Source organism: Larimichthys crocea, chromosome IV (assembly GCF_000972845.2).
Source record: "Larimichthys crocea isolate SSNF chromosome IV, L_crocea_2.0, whole genome shotgun sequence".
Classification (NCBI taxonomy): Eukaryota; Metazoa; Chordata; class Actinopteri; family Sciaenidae; genus Larimichthys; species Larimichthys crocea.
Genome location: NC_040014.1, coordinates 4,214,802 through 4,238,182, shown reverse-complemented (window position 1 = coordinate 4,238,182; position 23,381 = coordinate 4,214,802). Strand labels below are relative to the sequence as shown.

General features: G+C 40.3%; 2 protein-coding genes across 4 annotated transcripts in view; both read left to right on the top strand.

Annotated features, from left to right (window-relative positions):
- si:ch211-196i2.1 (collagen alpha-1(I) chain) overlaps positions 1-3,408 on the top strand; it is a 97,782-nt gene extending 94,374 nt beyond the window's left edge. For all 3 annotated transcript variants that reach the window (XM_027278549.1, XM_027278548.1, XM_027278547.1), the window contains exons 67-68: positions 111-293; positions 796-3,408. In XM_027278549.1, coding sequence (XP_027134350.1) covers positions 111-293; positions 796-945 — 333 coding nt within the window. In that variant the 3' untranslated portion in view covers positions 946-3,408. The remainder of the gene's footprint in view (positions 1-110; positions 294-795) is intronic.
- Positions 3,409-5,159: 1,751 nt separating this feature from the next.
- On the top strand, positions 5,160-18,058 carry man1b1a (mannosidase, alpha, class 1B, member 1a). The gene is made up of 14 exons (XM_010745765.3): positions 5,160-5,462; positions 6,704-6,841; positions 10,513-10,621; positions 11,199-11,455; positions 12,082-12,221; positions 12,365-12,483; positions 13,295-13,486; positions 13,999-14,147; positions 14,278-14,466; positions 15,001-15,191; positions 15,575-15,695; positions 16,159-16,353; positions 17,220-17,351; positions 17,574-18,058. Exons 2-14 carry the CDS (start codon positions 6,740-6,742, stop codon positions 17,781-17,783), a joined length of 2,106 nt encoding a protein of 701 aa, XP_010744067.1. The 5' UTR covers positions 5,160-5,462; positions 6,704-6,739; the 3' UTR covers positions 17,784-18,058.
- Positions 18,059-23,381: the final 5,323 nt, after the last annotated feature.

The window sequence follows — 23,381 nt, the reverse complement described above, 5'->3', positions numbered from 1 at the left end:
CATTAAAGACTATTTTATTGAGACAGTAAATGTGTCTTAAAAGTGAAACAACGAGCTAAACAACAAGCTGACATTCTTAATTCATCACATTTTTATTCCTTTCTCATCAGTTTTACTATCCAGGTGCTAACGTGGTCCAGATGCGTTTTCTGAGGTTGCACAGTAGCACTGCCATCCAGAAGATGACCTACTCCTGTCATCCAGGACACAGACTGGGCCAGGCAGACAGGGACATCAAATTCCTCACTGACACAAGAAAGCAAAGTTACCTCGGAACACTTAAAGATTGTGTGGTAGGTTTTCCAAATCTTTCCAAAACCTTTCTGCTCAAGCTTTCTTCTGATAGGCTGAAGGAGGAAGTGCAGGTCATGGTGCTGCCGTTGTTCTGTAAAATCCTATTTGACCTGGGGTGAATCAGCAACATTTAACTTTTTTTTTGTTTTGTTTGAAAAATCTTTTTATAACTTTATAACTTTTAAAAATGCACAGTAGTTTTTTTAGTTCTTTTTGCTAACAGTTATTTAAGATTATTAAGCTCATCATTTTTAACAGTATTTTTTTGTTGTTATTGGACCTGGTTTAGGAGGAAAAATCATTAAATCATTATATTTATAGAAATGTAGTAGTCTGTAAGTATATAAAGATGTGGCATCATGGAAATAGAGGACAAAGGAGCCCTAGATGAGACAAAACAGACAACAAAATGTTCTCAAGTATTACTGTCACATAAAGAAGTGGATGATTCACAGTAATGAAATGTAATAAATTAAATGTATTCTGTTTCCTGTGTGTCAGCCTGAAGAGGAGAACCTTTCTGGACCTCGGGAGTCTGTGTTCGAGTTTGAGGACCTCCAGCTGCTTCCTCTGAGAGATGTAGCAGTGATGGGAGGAGAAAACTTCTCACACCAGTTTGGCTTCACTGTCGGACCTGTGTGTTTCAGCTAGAGAAAACTAGAAAGGGAGACGCATAGGTCCAGGACACAAACCTCTGTTCAAATCATGGATGCCAAGAGGACAACTGGACCGGCTCTTCCAATTTCTGAAGAAATCACTCCCTTCCCTCTTGTTTTGGGGGATTTGATCTCTCTTTTTAATTGACTCCGTATTCATGAATTTGAGAGGACAAAAGGGTCCCCAGGCTTTTTCACGGAGAAGTCAGTTTTGTTTACAGAGACGTTTATCTTGTATGGAATAATTTAAAAATGTATGTTTTTTATCCTTTATATACAATGTTTGTTTTTCCTTCTTTCTTCCTAACAATGTGTTCTGCATTGGGGACACAGCTACTGTCGTCCCATTGGCCATTTGTGACCAGGCCAGGCCAGTACAACTCTCTGACTGACATTAATGAGTGAACTCATGTGTCACAAATTTCATTTGAATCCAAAAAACAACAGAGGGCGACAGTCATATTGTCTTATACATACTTGATGCTGTCAACTGCAAGACCAAAATTCCTCATTTTGTTAAAATACAGAACATTGTTTATGTTTTTACAGTTTCATATAACTGTATGTTCTTATATCTCAGGTATGATACATTAATGATATACACATGGGCACTGAAGCTGCGGTTGTCACAGTATGTTGGTCGGTTTTGTAGTTTAGCATTCAAACAAGACATATTAAGATTAGAAATGTTATGCATAAATCCATGAAAAGACCAAAACCAACAGTGAATTAGTCCTAAGACTATTGTGTGTAACCAAATCCGCATATCTTCTTCTCCTGCACCATGGAGCTCCACTGACACTCCAGTGACATATTCCTTCAATCCAGTGAATACACACTGTAGTTTATTTTGATACAATGCCACACCGCCATCCTGCTGCCAGAAATACTCACAAGAACACCAAATTAGCATTAATGCACAGCTGAAAATTGTCCCTAACAAATTCACTATTTACTCTTGTTTGAGTAACGTTTGCTGAAACCTACAGTGACCAGCAATTTAGGAAATGAATACGTTTTTTTAAATGAAACAATATATAATGATTGGAAAGTATTAAAGACTGGAGCATTGTTGGTTTTCTCTTTTCATGAGATTTATAAACCATAAGGAAAACAATATAGTAACACCAGTTAACACTTCTCCATTGTGTTCTCAAATTTATGTTAAAGCAGTTTCAGTCATAGATCTTCATTTAGTTTTATAACAATACATTACGCAGCATCCTATAAAATTGCCACAACCAGTCACAAACCGGGTCAAATCTCAGGAACGCCTGAGACGATTAGATATTCAGCAATCTGTCAAAATACATACATAAAACAACTAACTAACTAAACACTGTTTTTAAAGGTGCTATATAAATAAAGGTATTATTATTACCTAATCAACACAAAATAGGAGGAAAGGATGACCTCCAAATCGAAATGTGTTAACATGAATGCAATGTCAGGCTAAAAAATGAACTGAAACAAAATGACAATTGATTATGAAGCTACTGTTTCCCTCCAGTTCTCCCCAGAGTTACTACATTTTCATGACATTTCATTTTGTACTTCTCCAACAGGTTTGCATGAGATGCTTTACTGCTTTAACAATAGAAATGTTACATTTAAGTGTGTTGAGGAGATTCTCTCTTTTTCTGTTATCTCATGTAAACCAAAGACTGAACATAAGCAGCATGAGCTTACAGATTCATCTGTTTTCTCCTAGGACAATACTGTAATTTCTTTCCTTGTACTGTAAAGATCATTCTCAAGTTTGGCTGTAGAGCCTATTACCATCCACTTAGCCTTGAGTAATTGCCGTCAACCTGAGTTTCTGCTTCATTCAATCTCAGAAGTGCTTGGGTCCAGGGAAAAGAAGCAAGCCTTGTAGATTCTCAGCAGAATCAGGATTTGGTGTTTGTGTCCCAGAGGCAGTCAGCAGTGAGTGATGAGCAGTGTGGTGTACTGTTTGCAGGGAGGATTCATTTGAGTAAGATCTCAGGGAGTTAGTGGTGAGAAGGGAGCCTGCAGGCTCAGCCAAAAGTGTAGCTCTGCAGCTAGAGCCAAACACCAAACACCAAAACTTCATTGTCTTGCTTCATATCAGAATTCTCAGCTAAGGGTTTGCAAGTTGGTTCATGAGATGATGCATGCCACTGCTACATAACAGGGAACACATGTACTGTACCATAATCTCAACCAGACAAATTGGTTCATTGGTTCACATTTTAACCACAGGTTTGCAATTCTGGCCTGGTGTCCAATATTCAATGTTTTCTTTTTGTATTTAGATTTGTCATTTATCATTCCACATGATTGCCTTAGCTGGCTGAGACAGATCATTATTACTTTATTTGTTTGTACAAATTATCATTTTAAAAAATATGAAATGACATGCTGGACATCTGTCTTGTGTGATCCCTCCATCAGCTCATTCAAAGAATTGTCAGTTGAATGAAAAAAAAAAATACATAACCAAACATTGTCTCTTGTGTGTTTTTCTCATCATAAGAAACATAAATGTGTGGAGCAGATTTTATGGCAATCTATCCAATTGTGGTCAAGACACTAAAAGCCACAAAGTATCAGTTTCATGGTGACGCTGGAAGAGGAGGAAGCAGAATTCATCCTGCGGGGACCACAAATGTCTACCAGATTCCAACCAAATATGTGTCCACTTCAGATATTTCGTATTATGTAGTCTGGACCAAAATGACTGACATCACCATCCCTAGAGCCATCATCATAAAAATAATTAAAATGGCCCATCATATAACATTTGACCTACGTTCAACTCACCTACATTTATGTAGTGATACAACTGGGTCAGGACGCAGGATCTTGCATTAGTCTTTCAGATGATTCAACTGCCTCCTATGCCTGGGGCTACTGCTGGGCCTCCTCCACATGCTGATATCCACCCCACTGTTGCCCTTTAACAAGCTGACATTCAGCATGTTTATTGCCTATCACAAAACACAGCAGAACAGGCAAAAGACCAAAAACAGAGCCGTCACTGAGGGTTATGGTACCCCAGGAGCTGTGTTTCAGAAGCCAGAAGCAGCCTGCCTATAGAGACAGCTGTACCCAAACCCTCCAGATACATCCCTCTTCTCTCAACTCTTATGTTTATAACCCATCTTTCTGTCATATGTCCCAGCACTGCTCATCTCTCCATTCCTGTTGAGCTTGTTCCCTCTCAGACCCAGACTACACCCTGTGCTCCAACAGTCCCATCAGCCTTACCTGTGCCACAAAAACGTCGCTCCAAGGCCAGGTTCAATAAGAGAAAGTTGGGGGGTAAATACTTGTAGTAAGTGTAGGGTACAAAAGTGTAACATTGACCTAATTCAAAGACTTTCCTTCTGTCATTGAGTCATCACAATGAATTCACCACAAGAGATGGCAGTTTAAATGGAGCTCAGTCAAAGGAGTCTGCTCAGGAAACTTTTCATTGTTGTGGTTCTGCTTCTGTATTATTCGGTCATATTATGTATGTATTATTATGTATTATTTGTGGACCAGCAGCAGTGGTTGGAGTCTGGCAGTAGTAATGTAGATGAAGTTATTATAGCAACAAGTGCCAGTATTTGGGAAGCTACTCAGAAATGTAAAATTACATTTGTTTGTTAATTTTAACAAACAAATGTCATTCAAAATTATTCATTATTCTCCTTTTTAAATGATCATAATTAATATATTACATTCAAATCCTTTTGTGCTCTTTGCTTTTTGCTTTTATTTGTCTCCATAGTTTCCAAGAATTTCCTGAAATGTAAAAGTCTGGATTCAAAGAGAAAAATACAGACAACGTTTGAGTGACACAGTCTCAGGTAATTATCTTTTAGTAAGCTGAAAATCAAAATTACTCACAGCAGCCATTTTCCATTTAGTGCAGCAGAGCTTTTCCATGAGCCAACACACACACACAGAACAGCACCCTGACTCTGTCTGACCTGAATGGAACGGGGCCTTAATGATGATCAGCGGTAACACCTGTGTTTACTACATCATGTTTAAACGTCTGCGGTCTGTAGACAAGCGTTCAGCTTCAACATTAAGCATGATAATATAGTAATACGTCGTTTAACAGTTCAGTACACTGAGATGAAATTAATGTCGCATGTAATACTGAGGCAGGTGAAAACAGGTGACGTGACGTCAGCTGGGAGAAGCCTCTGACGGTTCGTGAAGGGTTAAACCTCAAACCGGCCGTGCACGCGCACGCGTCACGTGACGCGCGGCGTACGCTCTCTCGCGCCGCTCTTTTACTTTTTCCGCATCTGTCAGTGGGTGTCCTGCTCGCTAACTTTAGCCACGTTTCCTTCCCGGTTTAGTTCAGTCTGACATTTCACGCAGCGACCAGCTCGTCTTGCGTGACGGTGGGACGGTGTTACATGTCGGTTCCTGTGAGAGCTGCACATTTCCACTTCCCCTCCAGGAACAAGAGGAAGAAGAAGCACGGCTAGCCGCTTGGAGCTAGCTGACAGCTGTTTATCGTCGCTGTGAGGCACCGACCAGGCTGAGGTGAGGAGAGGAGGTGTTTCAGTGTTTCACTGATTTATCACTGATTCATCACTGTGTTTAAACTGTGTCGGTGATGTGTAGGGCTGTGACAAGGTAACACATTAGCTCAGTCAGCTCGTGTAGCTCGTTGCTGTGACTGACTAATGTAGCTTTTTTTATGTGTGGCAGTCAACCTGCAGGTTTTTATTCGTGCCCTAAATATTTCTGTCTATATTAAGAAGACTTTGCTAAAGTAACTCGCTACAAGACTTAGAGAGCAGCCTCTGCTATCAGCATCATAACACCGTCTTTGTTTTGGAGCTGGCAGGTTTGTCACTAAGTCTGCGTGACCACCTCAAGCTGTCTACGTTAGCAGCAGCAGGGCTTCCTGTCGTCAGCTGTCCATGGTACTGAAGAGGATGATCAATACATATTTATGTATCTCAGTGTCATATAAAACAGAGCATTTACATCTTATAAATGAAACAAATGACAGAGCAGAAGTATGGAAACATTGCAGTTACCTTATGAAAATCATAATCACAATCAGCTGTCAGCCCTGCTTTGTTTTGTGTGATACATGTGATCAGGTTGAGGTTGTTTGAACTTAAATCAGTGTGGCTTTAACTTCTGGCAAATGTTGCAGCTCAAATAAAATCAGTCAAATCAAACAGTGACAATTCTTCTGGCAATTTCTCACAATTTGTATCAGTGTGTTAACAACACTGCAGCGATCTGTTAAAGAAGAAAAGACAGTAGAGAAATCATCAAGAAATCTGAGATGTCAGCGAGGTGAAATGAAGTGTTGGAGGTGTAGGCAGCTACACACACACACACACACGAGTCACAACAAAGCATTTCTAAACTTGGTGCTACAGAGATGACACACTGTACAAATCATAGGGTGCATGCTTGTCTGGCACTTTTTTTCCAGTTAAAATGAAATGCGAAGATTTCACTTCACCTGCCCCCAAAACCTCTTAGGTGTTATATATATTCATTTATTTTTACATAACATAATGCAGAAAAAGATGCATGGGGTGTTAGATCTATTATTATATTCTATTTGTGTTTTGTTTAGTTTATTGTTAAACTGTGAAATAGTGTGTCTCCATAAGTCTTATGTTATATACATTTGAGTTATACTTGCAAAAAATGTGCTTTATTATATATAACAAATACAAATCACATTGCCTTTAGTTCAGAAACAGTTGTGGTTAACTGATTTTTTTTTTTTTTCCTTTTTCCTTTCATGAGTGCAGCTTCTATGACCTACGTCTGTCTGCCCTGATCAGAGGATGTATCCGCCGTCCAGAAAGGACTTCATCTCTCTGACGCTCAGTGATCCGCACAGTCACTCTTACAACAACGGCAAACACCGAAGACAGTCCTGCTGGAGGGTGAGTAGTCCTGTATGTGGATCTTGAATTTAGACACACCTGCGTTTTACCACTTTGACACAGAAACTGAGATCGAGGTTCATGCAAATGATCTGCCATAGCTGCTGAAACACAAAGAGAGAGAGTTAACATTTGATGACAGTGGTGGAAGATACCATCTTCTGTCACAGTACATCTGATTTCGAATGGTGATACAGCATGTAGGGAGGTAAAAAACAGACAATAAAGCTGAATAAATATGTGGAAAGACATAACCAATACAACTGCTTCCATACATCTTCACTTTATAGTTTGAGGAGTATACAACTCAACTCTAAGCGCCTATGGAAGATTTTAGCGCACACTTTTATAAGCGGTGCAGAAAAATCTCTTCCTGTTGACCGTATGTCTTTTCTCGTTGCTCAGCCTGTGCTGCTCAGTTCTGACTGAGGCAGTGTGAAAAGGCCTCAGCTATGAGCACCCAACTGCTTGTTTATGTTTCAGATCACTTCACTGAGATAGGTCTTCTCTGTCTTTTATGAAATGTATCTTCTTTCTTTTTCTTTTTTTTTTGCGACAAATCGATTCCTCGGTTTCAGGCTTGCTCACTTTGTTGTGGAACAGCCTGAACTTTCAGACTCTTCAGATAAAAGCACCCTCTGAGCACATTATGTGTCGGATCACTACAGGGAGATGAAACAAATTCTGTTCATCTCAGCGCCCGTCTTCCATCTCCCTGCAACTTTTTTTTTTTATATCTTGTTTTCTTTACTTTCAGATTTTTCACTCCTCTGTATGCCCTCTCACTGCGAGCCCTCTTTTCTCCTTCTTGGTTCTGATACAGGTCTCACAGGTGGACCGTGTCACTCATCAGTTCACATCTCATACTTTTTGTTTGCTTTTTCTTGCTCAGGGGTGGCCTGCTTTGTTCACAGGGTTCCACTTTCATCCTTGTACAACTGGTCTTACAACTTCGCTCGTAATGAGACTACCTTGGTTGTTTGCTCATTTTATCTCCATAAGTGCAAGGATTAGAAGATAAGTTTTTATCCAGACAATGAGAGGTGTTTTTTGCTTTGTGCAACACACACTAGGCTGATCATGTACCGTCCTACATTTTCAGCCAGGGTGTGTCGTTCTAGAGAGAAAATGCCAGAAATCTGCTGCTTTCCTGGAAACCTGAAATGTATCATTGGATAGAATAGGACACTGCTGTAACCAGCAATTATACACATCCAGATACTGCAGGTATGTTAGTTTACACAGAGCAGGTGGATTCAGGTGATTTGGGTCATTCAGTCTGTTTCCTTTAGTTTTATACAGTGGTGTAATATAACAGTGTGTATGCTGTATTTCTATATAATATTTCCATTCTATGTTACTTACTATTTACTTACTTCTTGTTACATATTTTGACTCTACTATATATTACACCTATATTGTACTTTTTATTACATGTATCTAGTGGCCAGTTACTAGCTTTGTTCCAGATTTAGATTATTAATACAAAATGTACATAGATTAAGCTGCCTAGTAGTATATGCAGCAATTCAAGTGAGCCCCATGTACACCTTCATTAATCAATAATTATAAATGGGTCACTCTGCATGAGGACTTTACTTTTGGTACTTAGCTGTAGTATTGTTACTTTAAATGAAAGCTGTGGTAGGTGTTTTTCAGAAGCTTTTTTGTCCAGGTTAGTTCAGATGTTTGTTTTTTTCATACCCTGACAACACTCAATAAATCAAATGCACAGAAAAGTCAAAAACGATCTGGTCTCTGTGGCTGTCACAGGCCTGTAATCACTCTGCCTGCACACATTTGTGCCTGAAGGGAGAGGTTGACATTTTTTCGCTTGCTAATCTCTCGTGTTACCTTTCCAAGCTCTAAGTAAAAGATCTGATTACTTCTTCCACCCCAACAAATCTGCTTCATCCTTCAACACTTGATCTTCGCATTTTTAATCATAAAGCTGGTATAACACACTAAATAGTATTGAAGACATATTTTTTATTTAAATTTGTGAACATGAAGTCTGTAGATATCCTGATCAAAAGCAAAAATATTTATTTCATCCTTTCAACATGATTACACTTTTCATGACATGGTCAGCTCTCATAAGGGTAATTCATTCTGTTCAATAAAAAGAACCAGCCCTCTCATCGACTGATCTGCAGCCGTTTATTTCAGCAGTATATCAGCAGACATTTCTTCTATACAGCCAGCTTTATAGCAGACGTCGATCCGGCTCAGCACTCCACTGTACCTGTGGCTCGTCAAATTTGATTACGGTTTATAGTTCCTGAGAAAACCATTTTCTGCAAATCATGTTCCTATTGGCTCAGCGTCGGCTCCTTCCACAGCGAAAAAGACTCTGCGATATCTTTTACCCCCTTTAACATTCCCAAACACACCGGAGTCAGGTGGAAGCTCTGAACCTCTCATTGGTATGTACAGGATGTTCCAACAGCCATCCTGCAGAGTGAGTTCCCCTGCCCCCAGTCCAGTGCAGATAGAGGAAATGAATGATTGTCTCTTTTTTATAGAGCAGCATCAAATTAAAGTGAAATATAACATCTTCACACATATCCAGTTGTTTTAGAGAGGGAAGAGTGAAATGCAGTTGTGTTGGTGCAGTGCACCACAAATGCCTGATTGATTAAATATGTTTCCTTGAATTAAGTATTCTAATCTCACAACACCTGAACAACTTCCACTCGTTGGGGAAAAAAAACAAAAAAAAAAACACTTAGATACAGCTGAAAGCTTCTGAAAAATGAACTGTGAGTTTAGAATATTTCATCTGTGTGGGGTCGAGATTAAACCACCACGCTCAAGAAATATTTCATTTAATTTTTATTTTTAGTTTGCATCAAACTAAAGCTGCGTTCAGTGATCATAAATAAAATTTCTGTCATGCAGCTGAGGAATAGCATCAGCATTTCAAAATACCTCGTCTGTATTAGTTCAGATGCAGCTGAAATGTAGTGCAGCAATATTTGTGACAGTCTGTCTTGTTATCAGTTGGATTGTAAGATTATGACGCATTGTGAAACGGGTATTTGTGGTTTTAATCTGGCAATGAATCACCATTTTATCATCTTACTGCAGCTCTGAAAACGTCACAAAAAAAAAAAATGTAACATTGAATCACAGGTGTTCTAGTAATCTCAGGCCCTCTATGAACAGAATATGTTGATGCTGTTATGCTGAATGAACTATAGCACAGTAAAATGAGAGCTTCCCCCGAGACGCAGTCTATTGTGTGTTCCGTCATAGCTCACAGACTATGGCTCAACACTTTCACGGTGTTGCACAGGTGTTAATTAGAGCAGGTAACCGAGTGGTACCATACCGCCTGTTAGTCATCTCTCCTGAGAGACCCTGAATCTGTCCCTCCCTCTTCACTGCTGGGGCTGAGCTGGTTAGATTGTTTATTTGTGAGCGGTCATTGGGCTCAGCGCATCAGGTGGAGCGAGATGTTGAGTTTATACAGGGTAAGACAAACAAGGAAGGCCATCTGCTGTTTCACTCTTTCACTCTGCTATTTTTAAAAAGAAGCACAAACAGATTTGTGTGATATTTTAAGAGGGGGGTGATGTGAGAATTTGCTGACATAGGCATGTGATTTGTATCCAGAGCTGTTAGACATGTCTCAGTGTGTTTTTGTTTGTTTGTTTGTCTGCATGCAGAAATGGAAGCAGCTGTCTCGGCTCCAGCGAAGCCTCATCCTGTTCCTGCTGGCTCTGCTGCTCATATTTGGACTGCTCTCCTATCCCGGCATCACAGAGCAGTGGAGAGGTGCAGTGCACACACAACCCTAAATACACACACACACACACAGACACATTGACACACACACACACACACACACACACACACACACACAGACAGAGACAAAGTCTGCCATTAATTCTAATGGTATTGCAGCATGACGAGTTGAAGCTGATGAGTTTGATTGCCTGTGTGGTTCAGTTGGTAGTGATGATAAACTGCAGTGAATTACCTCGACAACACGTGAGACTCTGTGATAGTTTCTTTGTGTAGATGAGATTTTCTGCTCGCTCGTGTGTTGGTGCACACCTGCTTCATTTAACTCTACTTAAACATGCACTATATTTGATTTTCAGACCACGTCCACACCAAGATGGCTATATCTCAAATTGCTTCTATTTCCCTCCATATGCGCTTACCATCCACATTAAACTAGCATTTTTTACACCACCAATACTGAGATTTCCTGATGCCTCTCCAGATTGGATAAATCATGAAATTGGTAAAACTAAGCTTGGCTTAGAAAAGTTCAGACTCTGGAATGATAATAGCTACATAAAGTAGTTTACATACTGTGGGTTTGAATCTTCTTCAATGTGTGTAGGCTTGTCTGACAGGGAGGACTGGCTGGACCTGAATGACAGAGAGTTGAAGACCATTCTTCCAGTTGTGAAGTCTTTATTTGGTCAAGCTGCAGGTAAAGCTCCGGCTCCTGTGGCAGGGCCACATGTGCAGCCAGCTTTGGGGCCAGCTGTGGGTCCAGAAGGTGTAGGTCCAGACACGGGTCCAGGTGCGGGTCTAGATGTTGTAATGGAGCCCAGAGGACCAAACATTCCCATTTTGGCAAAACCTCCCATTAAGGTTAGAGTCATTTTTATTTCTTTATTTCAGGGATGTCAACATCATTTAGAAAAATAGATTGATTCATATGTTGTATCTGTGACTATGTCTATATATCTATGTTTTTATCAGTGTATAATCACCTAAAAACAAGAATCATTATGTTTTGTTACTAGAATGATACTCTTCATGTCTACAGACACTGCAGGTTATCTTTTATGATGTCCGCGATGTTAAACCAACATGTTTCTACAGTAATCCCAACTAAACACTGGCTCTAGATGGAACTTGAATATGCGTATTACTACTACAGCCAGATGCCACTAAATCTTCCACACTCGTCCTCTAAACTACTAAAACTGCTGCAATTGTTCCATATTCTGATTTTGTAAATCTGCATAGTTAAAATAATGAACATTCATTGAATCTGACAGGTGGAAGTAGTGAAAGAGACACATCCATCACTGGTGACTCATTGTTTATGGGCTTTTGCTTGTGTACTCTGTACCGCTCTGTGTCCCCGGGGTGTAAAAGAAATGACACCTCTACCCCGTGTGGACTATATATTTAGATACTTATTAGTGCTTTACCATGAGGTGTTCATGTTTTTCCAGATATTTTTAACTCTAGCTTTTGCCTGTCCACAGAAAAAGTCATTCCTAAACAAGAGAGATCCACCAAATCTGCAGAAAGATGGAAACATTTCAGACACAGTCGGTGGGGAAAAGCAAGAGGTGGTTCAGGATGGAGAAGGAGAGGAGGAGGACAAAGAAAAGAAGATGATCAGGTGATCTGTTTTGGTTTGGTGTTTGACAGTTGGTTTTGTTGAGAAAAGTAGATGACATGTTACTGTAACACAAAGTGAGCCCAGGCCTGTAGCACTTGATCTAAATAATTCATGCATAAAAGAGTTTTTTTTTTCTCATGCAGTTGGAGAGGAGCAATGATTGAAGCTGACCAGGCCACAGAGCCTCCACCTTCAGCCAATGAGAAAGAAGCCGAAGCTGAAGCGCTCCCTGCAAACCCTGCTAACACAGTTCCCCAGGAAGGTCAGTGCTGATCTCTTTCTGTGAAATCATGTGGAATTCTTACCAAGAGCTTCACACAGTGAGCATACAGTACACGAGAAATGAAGGTCAGCAACCAGCAATTTTGTTGCTCATTTTTCTGCATAAATCACAAATTGTCTATAAAATGTCAGAGCCTGGGGCGCCGTGGTAGTTCACCTTAATTTTACCTGGTCGATTCCAGCCAGTGACCCTTTGCTGCATGTCATTCCCTCTCTCTCACCGCATGTTTTCCTGTCTCCATTCAGTGTTAAAATGTAAGAAACTAGATAAAATGTTAACAAAGACATGTCTATCACAAGTTCAGATTCCAAGATCATGTCCAACAGTCCAAAACCAAAAGATTCATGATGTAAAGCACACAAAGCATGAGATATTGTTGTTGTTTTTAACCTGTTATCACTGAGATCCTCTTCTCCCATATTTTTTCAGTTCTTTAAGAAATAGAGAAAAGTTCACACTTTTACTTCCACTTTTTAAGTCCACTCAGAAACTTTCTCCTTCAAACAGATTCTGTAATGTACCATTGTCCAGCTCTACTGCTATATGCTGTTTAAAGCCCAGTGCTTCTTCTTTTTTTTTTTTTTTTACTTATAGTTTGAAATTTTCTAACTTTCCGAATAAAATCCTGCTGTGCTCAAAGCGGCTGCACATGGTACAGAGTATTCTTTCCACTGAAAATAATCAGAAAATGAGATGTGCTCTGTTGAGAAACTTTCCTCGAGGAAACACGCCAACTTTAAAGATTACGCTTTAATTTCTTATTCATTCCTTTGTGGGCCTTCGTTTGTAGTTTCAACTGGAACTGCGGACCGACTGGAGGCAGTACGTGATGCCTTCAGACATGCATGGAAAGGCTATAAGGACTACGCCTGGGGTCACGATGAGCTCAAGCCCATCTCCAAGTCTTTCGGCGAGTGGTTCGGACTGGGTTTGACGCTTATTGATTCTCTGGACACCATGTGGATTATGGGCTTAAAAGAAGGTATCATATGTCACTTATTCACTCTCTTGGGGCTGGGAATCATTTAAAGTTAGCTTTGCATTTGGTATCAACAAATTCTTAAAAAGGAATCTCTGCTGATAGTACAAATCAAAGTCTGTTTACAGTCTCGCGCAGTACTAAAAGTTCTGTTCAGCCTTTTGTGGCTCCAGAGGGAGGAGCTGTCTGATGTGTCGGTTGGGGCTGAAGTATGAAAATTTGGGGTGGAAAATATGTGGGGGTGTGGAGTTACAAAGAAACAAGCTTACCAGCTCTCTGCAGCCCGCGCCTCATCTCTGCTTGGGGCTAAGCAGCTCAACGCTACATTAGCTACTAGCACTGGAGTAATGGAGCAGCATTGTAACTATAAGCAGTATGCCTGGGATCAGCAGGAACCAGAGTTTGACATGGAAGAAATATACATAGAATAAAATAAAAGAATATCTCTGGAGAAAGCATTGCTTGGGGGTGATTCTTTCTTTTTCTGTATTTCTCTGTATATTTGCTCCATATAGAATTTGCAGAAGCAAAGAACTGGGTCGAGAAAGAGCTCACTTTCAACAAGAATGTGGACGTAAATCTTTTTGAGACAACCATCCGTGTCCTTGGGGGCCTGCTGAGCACCTACCATCTAACAGGAGACCAGCTCTTCCTCGAGAAAGCTGTGAGGGAATCCATACCAAGCATCCTTACTGTCCTGGTTCTTCAGTTGTCTAATTTTAGAACAACAATCACTCTGAACAGACAGAGAAATCATTTCTCATTATATTTCTGTTTCTTCTGTCCACCTAAAGAAAGATCTCGGGTCCAGGTTGATGCCTGCCTTCAAAACTCCCTCAAAGATCCCTTTTTCAGACGTGAACATCGGGAAGGGAACGGCCCACCCGCCTCGATGGACGTCAGACAGCACGCTGGCCGAGGTCACGAGCATTCAGCTGGAATTCAGAGAGCTGAGCCGCCTCACCCAGGAACCACAGTACCAGGTCAGGATGCCAGGAGGGCCGCCATTACAGTGAAACGTGCTGTAGTGTGTGTGTGTGTCTGTGATTTGGCATTACCTCCCAGTTCTCCTGAGATGAAGTGAAAGATTGAAAGCAGTTAATATAAATATTTCCTGAGTTCAGTTAAAGTCAGACGTTAAGTGCAGTTCGCAAACACTTGTGTGATTGAAGTGACAAGCGCTAGCGAGGATTTGCTTTAAATCCATCATGTTGTCACTTTATGATCGAATGATTCCAGAAACCAGAGCTCATGCCTCAAGATTTTCAGCTCTGTCTGATATGAACTTGAATAATATCTGTCATAACCTGAGCCAGCCCTGTGAGACATTGCTTTTGATGAGCCCAATTTCATCAAAGTGTGAAATTGCTAATCATTTTCCAATGATAAATGGTTCAAAATGGGCTTTTTCCAACATATTAGCCCACATAGCAGCTGTAACTTCAGTGCGGTTGTTGGGTTCATTATCTCATGTCTAGACATTGATGGCAGCTGTTTTCTTTTTATGCCTTTTGCAGGAGGTTGTAAATGAGGTGATGAAGCTGGTCCACAAGCTGCCGGGTAAACAAGACGGTCTGGTTCCCATGTTCATCAACACCAACAGCGGCCAGTTTACCCACAAAGGAGTCTTCACACTTGGTGCCAGAGCAGACAGCTACTATGAGTACCTGCTCAAACAGTGGATCCAGGGAGGCAAGACGGAAGACGAGTAAAAAAAAACAACAACTTTGCATTTCTGAGTCAATGTTATGTGATTATGAGAGAACACACTGGATTAACAGAGCCATAGAGGGGCAAGCAACTGTAAAAAGACAGAATACAAAGCATTAATGCAGAGACATGTTAGTAATAAAGTTTCAAGTCCACAAACACAGCTAGAGGATAATGTGACATTCAGTGTAAGAACTTAAGCTGTGTGGCTTACAAGCTGCAGCTACAACAAGTCAGAGTCAGAAAGCATTCAGTATTCTCATCAAACATTCTATTAAAGTTGTCTCAAGCTTAAACAAAGTCACTACAGACTGACTAATCTGTCTAATATAATACTGACTAATATTTCTGTGTAACGTTCCCTGTGTGTGTTTGGTCCAGACTGTTGGAGGACTACCTTCAGGCCATTGAGGGAGTGAAGAAACACCTTGTGAGACAGACGGGGCCGAGCAGATTGACTTTTGTTGGAGAGCTGTCCCATAACCGCTTCAACCCTAAGATGGTAAAGATGCTCACCATAAGTCTCGTCTGTGAATAACAGGCGATATCAGGGGATCACATAATGAACCTGACCTGCAGGAAACCTCAAACACAAATTCTGTGGTGTTGTATGTCGTATACACTAAATTGTGACACCTGACAGTGTCTTTAAAAACATAAAAAGCTTGAAACAGGTTAGCTGTGTAAAAGTGTGTGTGTATTTCCTGCCCTACTGTTTTTTCGAAGCAGCACACAGCACAAGAACCCGATATTCATGAGGTAGTTCACTCACTGCCAAAACTGCGAATGAACCCACATTCACAGACAAAGCCCTCCTTGTTAAATCAATCAGCCTTTGTACTTCTCTTGAATCAGTCGCCGTGCAGACTCCTGTTCAGTTTGTCTCTCCGTCAGTCAGTCCAATCAATTCCAGCTCTCATCATTATCTCATCATTTCTCAGTCTCTCTTTCTTGTCACTCTACAGGACCACCTTGTATGCTTCCTGCCAGGAACCTTGGCGCTGGGAGCCCACAATGGCCTCCCGGGGGACCACATGGATCTAGCTGTGGAACTGACGGAGACGTGTCACCAGATGTATAAACAGATGGAGACTGGGCTGAGCCCGGAGATCGTACACTTCAACCTCCAGTCCAGTGACAGCCGTGACGTCAACGTCAAGGTGAGGCCGTGTTTATTGACTCGCACTGTCTCTGTTTTTGTATCTTGTTTGGGCGCTTTACAAATACAATTTTAATCAGCGAGTCTGAATTAGTCCTGGGAGTTGTGAGCATAACCTTCCTAACCCCCCTCAGCGCTCATTTTATTTTTCATTAATTGCTTTAGCTTTATCAAAGCATCCAATGTATTCTTCATTAACCTCAAATATGAGTATGAAACAGCCGCAACATTTGAGGAGCTCATTCTGATTGGAGGATGAAAAACTAAGATAGGGACTACGGGATTAGAAAGGCTTTACTAATTTATTATTTGGTTCTTTAAGGTAGTGAACTGATCACTGTTGGAAACCAGGGAACGTTTGTTTGTCCCGTGGTTGTATATCCTGCGATGTTTGGTTTTAATACACAGATTGAGGCACGTACAGGCTGGATTATTCATGTTGCTGAAACAAAGTCAGAGAAATGAAAAGCAAATAAAAGAAAGTTCTGGAATTGACTTTGCTAACTTTTAAAACACAAACTCTAAAAGTTCCTCAGTCATCATAGCCCCAGGTGCTGTACAAAACATCTGTTTTGTTTCATTCTTCATGCTCAGAGCCATAACTAATCTCTCCTCCAAAAAATGGTCTAAACTATTTTATTTCATCCTTTTCCTTCCATTTCCCTCAAAGTGCTGTGCAGACAGCAAATAATGTGTTTGAATTGATTTCTGACTCTGCCTGCTTTTAACTTGTATTTGTAGCAGTGCTCACTGATGCTGCTCTATTCATGAGCAAAGACATTTTTTATTATCTGTGTGGCTGCCTGGTTAAACATATATATTTTATATTAACTTGTATGTATTGACAAGTTCTCCTTTTACCTCCAGCCCGCAGACAGACACAACCTGCTAAGACCAGAAACGGTGGAAAGTCTCTTCTACATGTACAGATTCACCAAGGACAACAAGTACCGAGACTGGGGCTGGGACATACTGCAGAGCTTCAACAACTACACTAAGGTACAGACAGCTGGACCCAGACCTGTTTCATTCAGTTCTCCTTTTCATTACCAAGGCAATTTAATCACAGTGTATAATGAAGCCAGGCTGCAGGATTTGACCACGAGTTGTAAATAATTCATTTGTTTCTGCATCTACTGCCAAAAAAAAAACTAACCTATCTAAAGGGTGTATTGGTTGCAATTACCAGAGAGTCTGACCAAACACCTCCACCCCCTGCAGGTGCCTGGTGGTGGCTACACGTCCATTAACAATGTCCGTGACCCTGTTAATCCCGGGCCCCGGGACAAGATGGAGAGCTTCTTCCTGGGTGAAACGCTGAAGTACTTGTATCTGCTCTTTTCTGACGACATGGAGCTGCTCAGCCTAGACAAGTACGTCTTCAACACAGAAGCCCATCCTGTCCCCATATGGCCCTCCCCACCCAAGTGATGTCACCATACAGGAAGAGGTCTGTAAAGGTTAGACCTGCAGAGTCCCATGCAAGTCAAAGACTGTTATTGCCGCTCAGTCGGGTGCGTCTCTTGAGCAACTGTCCACGCCAGCCTGCTGTGTCGAGCAGTAAAGCAGATCTGTGCCGTCCACCTGTACTCTGATACGTTTCCATGTGGAGGAGTTTCTTTAGTTTTTTCCTTTTTTTTAATTTTTCCTAAGGAAAATGTTTGTTGGAGCAGGTCTCTAATGTAAAACACTTTTTTAAAATCAGGTTGTGACTAGTTGGCGCTAACGGGAGGCAAGAAAAGAGATGGTGTGAGGGCTTTATTACCTGGGTGAATGGGACAGTGTGTATATGTGTGTGTATGTGGAAACAACAACCGTGTCTTACCTGAGTTTGTCTTTGCCATGTGAGGTGTTCCTACATAGTCGGCTGTCATGGCTGTGAAGGAGTCCACAGATTCATTCTGGTAATATTTGAAGGAACAGTAACCAGTAATGGAAATCTGTGGAGCACATTCAGCTACATTTATATTTAAGTCACCTATATTTAGTCTTTGCTTTGGCAACACCCAGTGCACTTGCTCGTGTCTAAAAATGAGGAGCCAAGTTATATTTTGAGTCTCTTTTGGGACACCTGTCTGTCCCTTGTATTGTCCCATCCTAAGTGTTTGAGTGAAGCGTTTCAGTTCTGAGGCCAGTGCCTTGCTGAGAAGCAAAAGCAGAGTATTCCTGATACCTGCCATGCATGTCTTTTAAAGAAATAAAGACTTGAAGTGAAGTATGAGGATGTTTCTGACCCAGGAGCTACACAAATCCAATTCTTTAAAATCGTATTGGTACAGATGGTGTGTGTGTTTGTGTGTGTGTGTGTGTGTGTGTGTCCAGATTTTCTTCAGCTTTCTAGCTTATTGAACTCCCCTCTGGAAGGGTTGCCAGGAAAGTACGGCGGACACAACTCGAGTTTTTCCTTTTGTTTATTTTGCACACACACGGTAAAATCCTCCACTAGATAGCCTGCCTGCTACAGGTGTGCTAGCACTATTACCGGTGGTTTCCAACTGTTTTAACTAGGGTTTAACTAGGTTGTAAACCTGTAATGTAAACATAAACACAAACCCAAAATTAACCAATAGAATTATACAAATGTTCGTATAATACTGATTTTTGTATCTTTGTTATAACTCACCGACAAGGCGTACTGGTCCTGACGATAAATGATAACGAAAAATAAACCGAGCAACTTCGCCCTGCAGTAACTGCGCATGCTCCCCATACACAACCTGGAGATCATGAAACCCACAACACACACTGCACACAACAATACAGTAACAGCTACTGGAAAGTTCTACAGTGTGTGTGCATGTTTCCCAGACTCTGCTGTGTGGCAAAAACCGAGTTTACCAGATTTAGGTTATTGTCACCTGAAGGGGACAGTTAAAGAACTCAGAAGCCCCAGAATGCATTGCACTTAACTTGCACAGTAACCTCAAATGGATTACTTATTGGGCACCGCTTGTGTAGCAGTGATTCTTTGATACTGAAAGATAAACAGTTAAATGTGGTCGCTTACTGCACATTTACACCTCTCTGTGTTTTTAAAGGGAAACCTGCTTGTTGTTGTTTACTGATCTTGTCTTCAGTGTGAGCAGTCATGGGGTTAAAGTCACGTTTCTAAGTGGTTCAAAGTAAAACATATATAAAGGTCTAATGAATGAAATCAGCTATACACATAATGACTAGTTTTAATGATGAATGTATACATTTGTTCTGTGATTTATTTTTTATTTTTTTGCACTCTAGTTCCCCTGCTTCTGATCAGATTTAATATTATATTCACACTTGTTTTACATTATATAAAGGGGAATTAATTAAGGCTGCTGTGCAGTTGCTGTGAAGTTCGATCAAAATAAACCAACTCAGTACATTATCATTTCCTGTGTCAGGGACAATATACATGCAGCTGTTCATTCTTCCTCTTTTCACAGGCGACTTGCTGAAGAAATGAAGTTTGTTGAAGTGTTTTCTTCATACTTGAAGGAGTTTGATTCATTGCTGTTTAGCAATCCCTGACTCCCCATCAAATGTGATGTAGAGCGCTTGTTTTTTTCTCCATACGGTAACATTGACAAATCAATTTGAAGGACGTACCTGGTGAACTGTAGGTGAAGATGAAGCTGAATCCACACTCTGTCATTCTACGATCACTTTCCGTGCTTCAGTCCTGAAAGGATTCATATTTTGAACGGTTACTGGTTTAAGGTCAAGTTTCTCCTTTCGTTAATGAACTTGTGTCTAACAGAGAGCCATATACTGACCCACGTCATTGACTGTGCACTACATTTGCCAATGCTCTGCTGTGCCTATTGAAATGTATATTGTGCTATCAGTGGTTTGGTTCTGTTTTTGTATTGCTGCTGTATCAGTGGTGTTTATTTGTGAAGTGCTTTGAGTGGAAGTTAAATTTATGGCTTGTTTTTTTTACTTTGAATGGGCTGGTGATAAAACAATATGGGTGTAAATAATTTGTGTAAAATGTTTTGAACCTGTCTGCTGAATCCAGCCTGTGTGTTGAATGATAAAAATGGAGCCCTTTCTGGTCTTAAAGTTCTGCACCATCATGTCAGAAAAGTTCTTTTAGCCGGCCTTAAGATTCATCCTCTGGGGACAAAACTTCATGGCAAGTCAAATAGTTGTTGAGCTATTTCAATCAGGACCACAGTGGTTGACTGACAGAGCCATAATGCAAACCTGGATGAAACTAACAGGTTCTGGGTTCTGCCTCCTGTTTAATTTCTGTATTTGCTCACATGCTGTATCTGAAGCATTTTGCTGGAGTTTAGTCCTGTATGCTGTCAGTGGCAACATTCATAGAGACTAATGTCTGAAATTAATTTGTTTTCTGAGCTTTCTGCAGTCACTTTAGAATATAAATATCTTAATTTCAAAAATCTATTGAAAAAAAAGGGCTTACTTGATGTGAGAAGAACATCTGTACTACGACTTGACATTGATTCATTCAGTGTTTCGAGGGTTATTAAACCAGTTTTAATTCCTGATGCATACAAAATCATGATCAAACTAGATTTATTACAATTCTGTCTTAGAAAGGTTAAAAAAGACATGCATTTGATATGTTTCTCTATTAACCTTGAGTGTTGACCACATTCAAGGCAGACTTGTCCTTTTTAAAAGAGTTATGGTGCTACAAGTGTCATCAGGTCCCATCATTAAGTGTAAATGGTTTGAGTGACTTCCACAGAAAAACAACTTTGAGTACAAATATGATGCTGCCATGGAATTTTGCCAGCAAGTCCATGTAAGCACTCTAAGAATATTACACTTGTCAAACCGAATTCAGTTTTATGATACGTAACTAAATCTAAAACCAGAAATACAGCTGCTGTTATTCTCTATTTTTCTTACTGAAAAATAACAATGATGCCAAACCAACAATGAGTCCAACTTCCCCAGTGGCCTGTTTGAAGCCACTGGTTCCTTCTGAAGATGTAAATCTTTAAAAAGTTCTCCCAAATATAGAATCTCATCAATGTTCAGTAATTTCCTAACAGCTGCTCAATGTAGTTTTTATGAACAGATGTTAACCGAACACAAGGAAATAGTAGATTTGTTGGGGACTATTATCAGTGGCAGATTAATACACATTTTATGCTTTAGGGAGTATTTCCAGCAGCAGGATGGACAACAACAGAGATACAAAAAGATGCATCAGGCAACTTACTTTAAAATTGTGGCATTAGCAGTGTTTCATAACAGAATAGTCACTGGTTTAGTCTTTTCAAAAGTCAATTTTTATGACGTACAGAGAGCAGATGTATTTATAGGTTGACCTGTATTCATTATTTTCTTTATTGCTGTTGGAAAAAAACATCATAGACCTGAAAGCTGCAGTATGTTCTGTATCCACACGGAGGATGGAATCTGTCAGACACAAAACATCATTAACTGACTTCACTGCTTTCAGTAACACTACTGTAGACATGAACATGCCTCTCTTATCTAATCAGCCTTCATGTGAGATATTCACGATCAGTGTGTTATGTTAAGAGACTGACGGTAACAGAAAAGATAAAAGACCAGAAATGACTCATTTAGCTCCTCGCCGAGCTCCCACAGGAGCGATTTAGATATACTCTGCTTCAGCGTTTCACATTCTGATTCCTCTTTCGTGACTGATCCCTCCACACAAAAGAATTCATTTGTTTTTTTAATGAAACAGGCCAGTCCAATCTCTTTTAATATATACAATTATAAAGGTAGTTAAATTCATGCTTGGGGTTGTACTGTATCTCGTCTAGAATTTTAAGATGTTTTTGAAACGTGGGATTTGTTCTGGTTCAAAGTATTTTGACCTATTCAGCTCTCTTGTATGAGCTAATTGGCTGAATCTTCCACATGTGATGATGATGATTCTTACAATGAACGTGATTTATTAACGAATCCAAGCCATAGCAAAATGACAACTCGACTATCATACCTAGATGTGGGCAACAAACCATCGGTTTCTTGCCTGCAGAGGTTCCTGCTTCAGTGACTGTGACCCTGTGTCAGGGACCAAAGACGTGGATCAATATTGTTTTTGCTCGTTCGATTGATTCATTGAGCCATGCTCTGGGAAAAAAACACACATCTTGACACAGCAAGTCGCAAGTCAATAACTCATCTACATATTTTGATTGCTGAGTTGAGTATTTACTTAAATTTTTGGTAATTATTCATTTTACACTTTCTTTATCCATACTAATGAGTTCAGGTTAGCAGGTTTCAATGCTTTGTTTGCAAAAGTTTGTCTTTGTCATTTATCAAATCCACATTCACTGTACAGATGACTGATTGAGCACTTTGTAACTGAAGTTGTGGCTTATTGCAATGTTCACCGAATCTAAACTTTCTTCCTGCCAACATCATTTTTAAATAAAGCTTTTCAATTAAGCTTTTGGATTCATTTCACGAATTCTTCTCACATTGCCGTTCTCTCTCTCTCCAAGAGCTCTCAGTCTGTCTCGGAGTCTTCACACAATGAATCATACAGATGGTTGTAAGGTTCACACATTGACAGTTTCTCCTTGGAGGCATTCATGGTGTTTCACTGATCTGTACAAAGAAGTAGTTGTGTGGGGGGGAAAAAAACCTGCCTGCTTTCACATTATCGCACACCTGACCTATAGTCTGTTTTGAAAAGTTATATTTGATAGATAGGGCTTTCAGGCAGTCGATCCAACGTACTTATTTCAAGCATACTGAGGCCTCCAATCTGTTGCTGTCACAGGAAGTAAGGTGTGAATTGATGTGAAAGTATTGTCTCTCAGTCTGTGGCTCTTTCTCATGGTTTGGCCTCCTAGTTCCAATAAATGGAAATCTTAATACTGCAACATATGATGATATTTCACACTAAAAAAAAATATTTTTTTCTTTCAAATTTCCATCAACCGCTTGTGTTTCTCCCTTTCCTCTTTCAACATGACAATACTCCAGTGCACAGAGCCAGGTCCTTAAAGAAACGCTTTGTATGAAAGAACACGACTGGCCTGCACAGAGAGCTGACCTCAACCTGAACCAGCATGAGCCACACGT

What these genes read in the sequence shown, in the direction of transcription:
- man1b1a (XM_010745765.3), top strand. Translation starts at nt 6,740, where the DNA reads ATGTATCCGCCGTCCAGAAAGGACTTCATCTCTCTGACGCTCAGTGAT. An exon ending in GATTATGGGCTTAAAAGAAG is followed by an intron (nt 13,487 to 13,998) that starts GTATCATATGTC and finishes TGCTCCATATAG; the next exon opens with AATTTGCAGAAGCAAAGAAC. An exon ending in ACCGCTTCAACCCTAAGATG is followed by an intron (nt 15,696 to 16,158) that starts GTAAAGATGCTC and finishes GTCACTCTACAG; the next exon opens with GACCACCTTGTATGCTTCCT.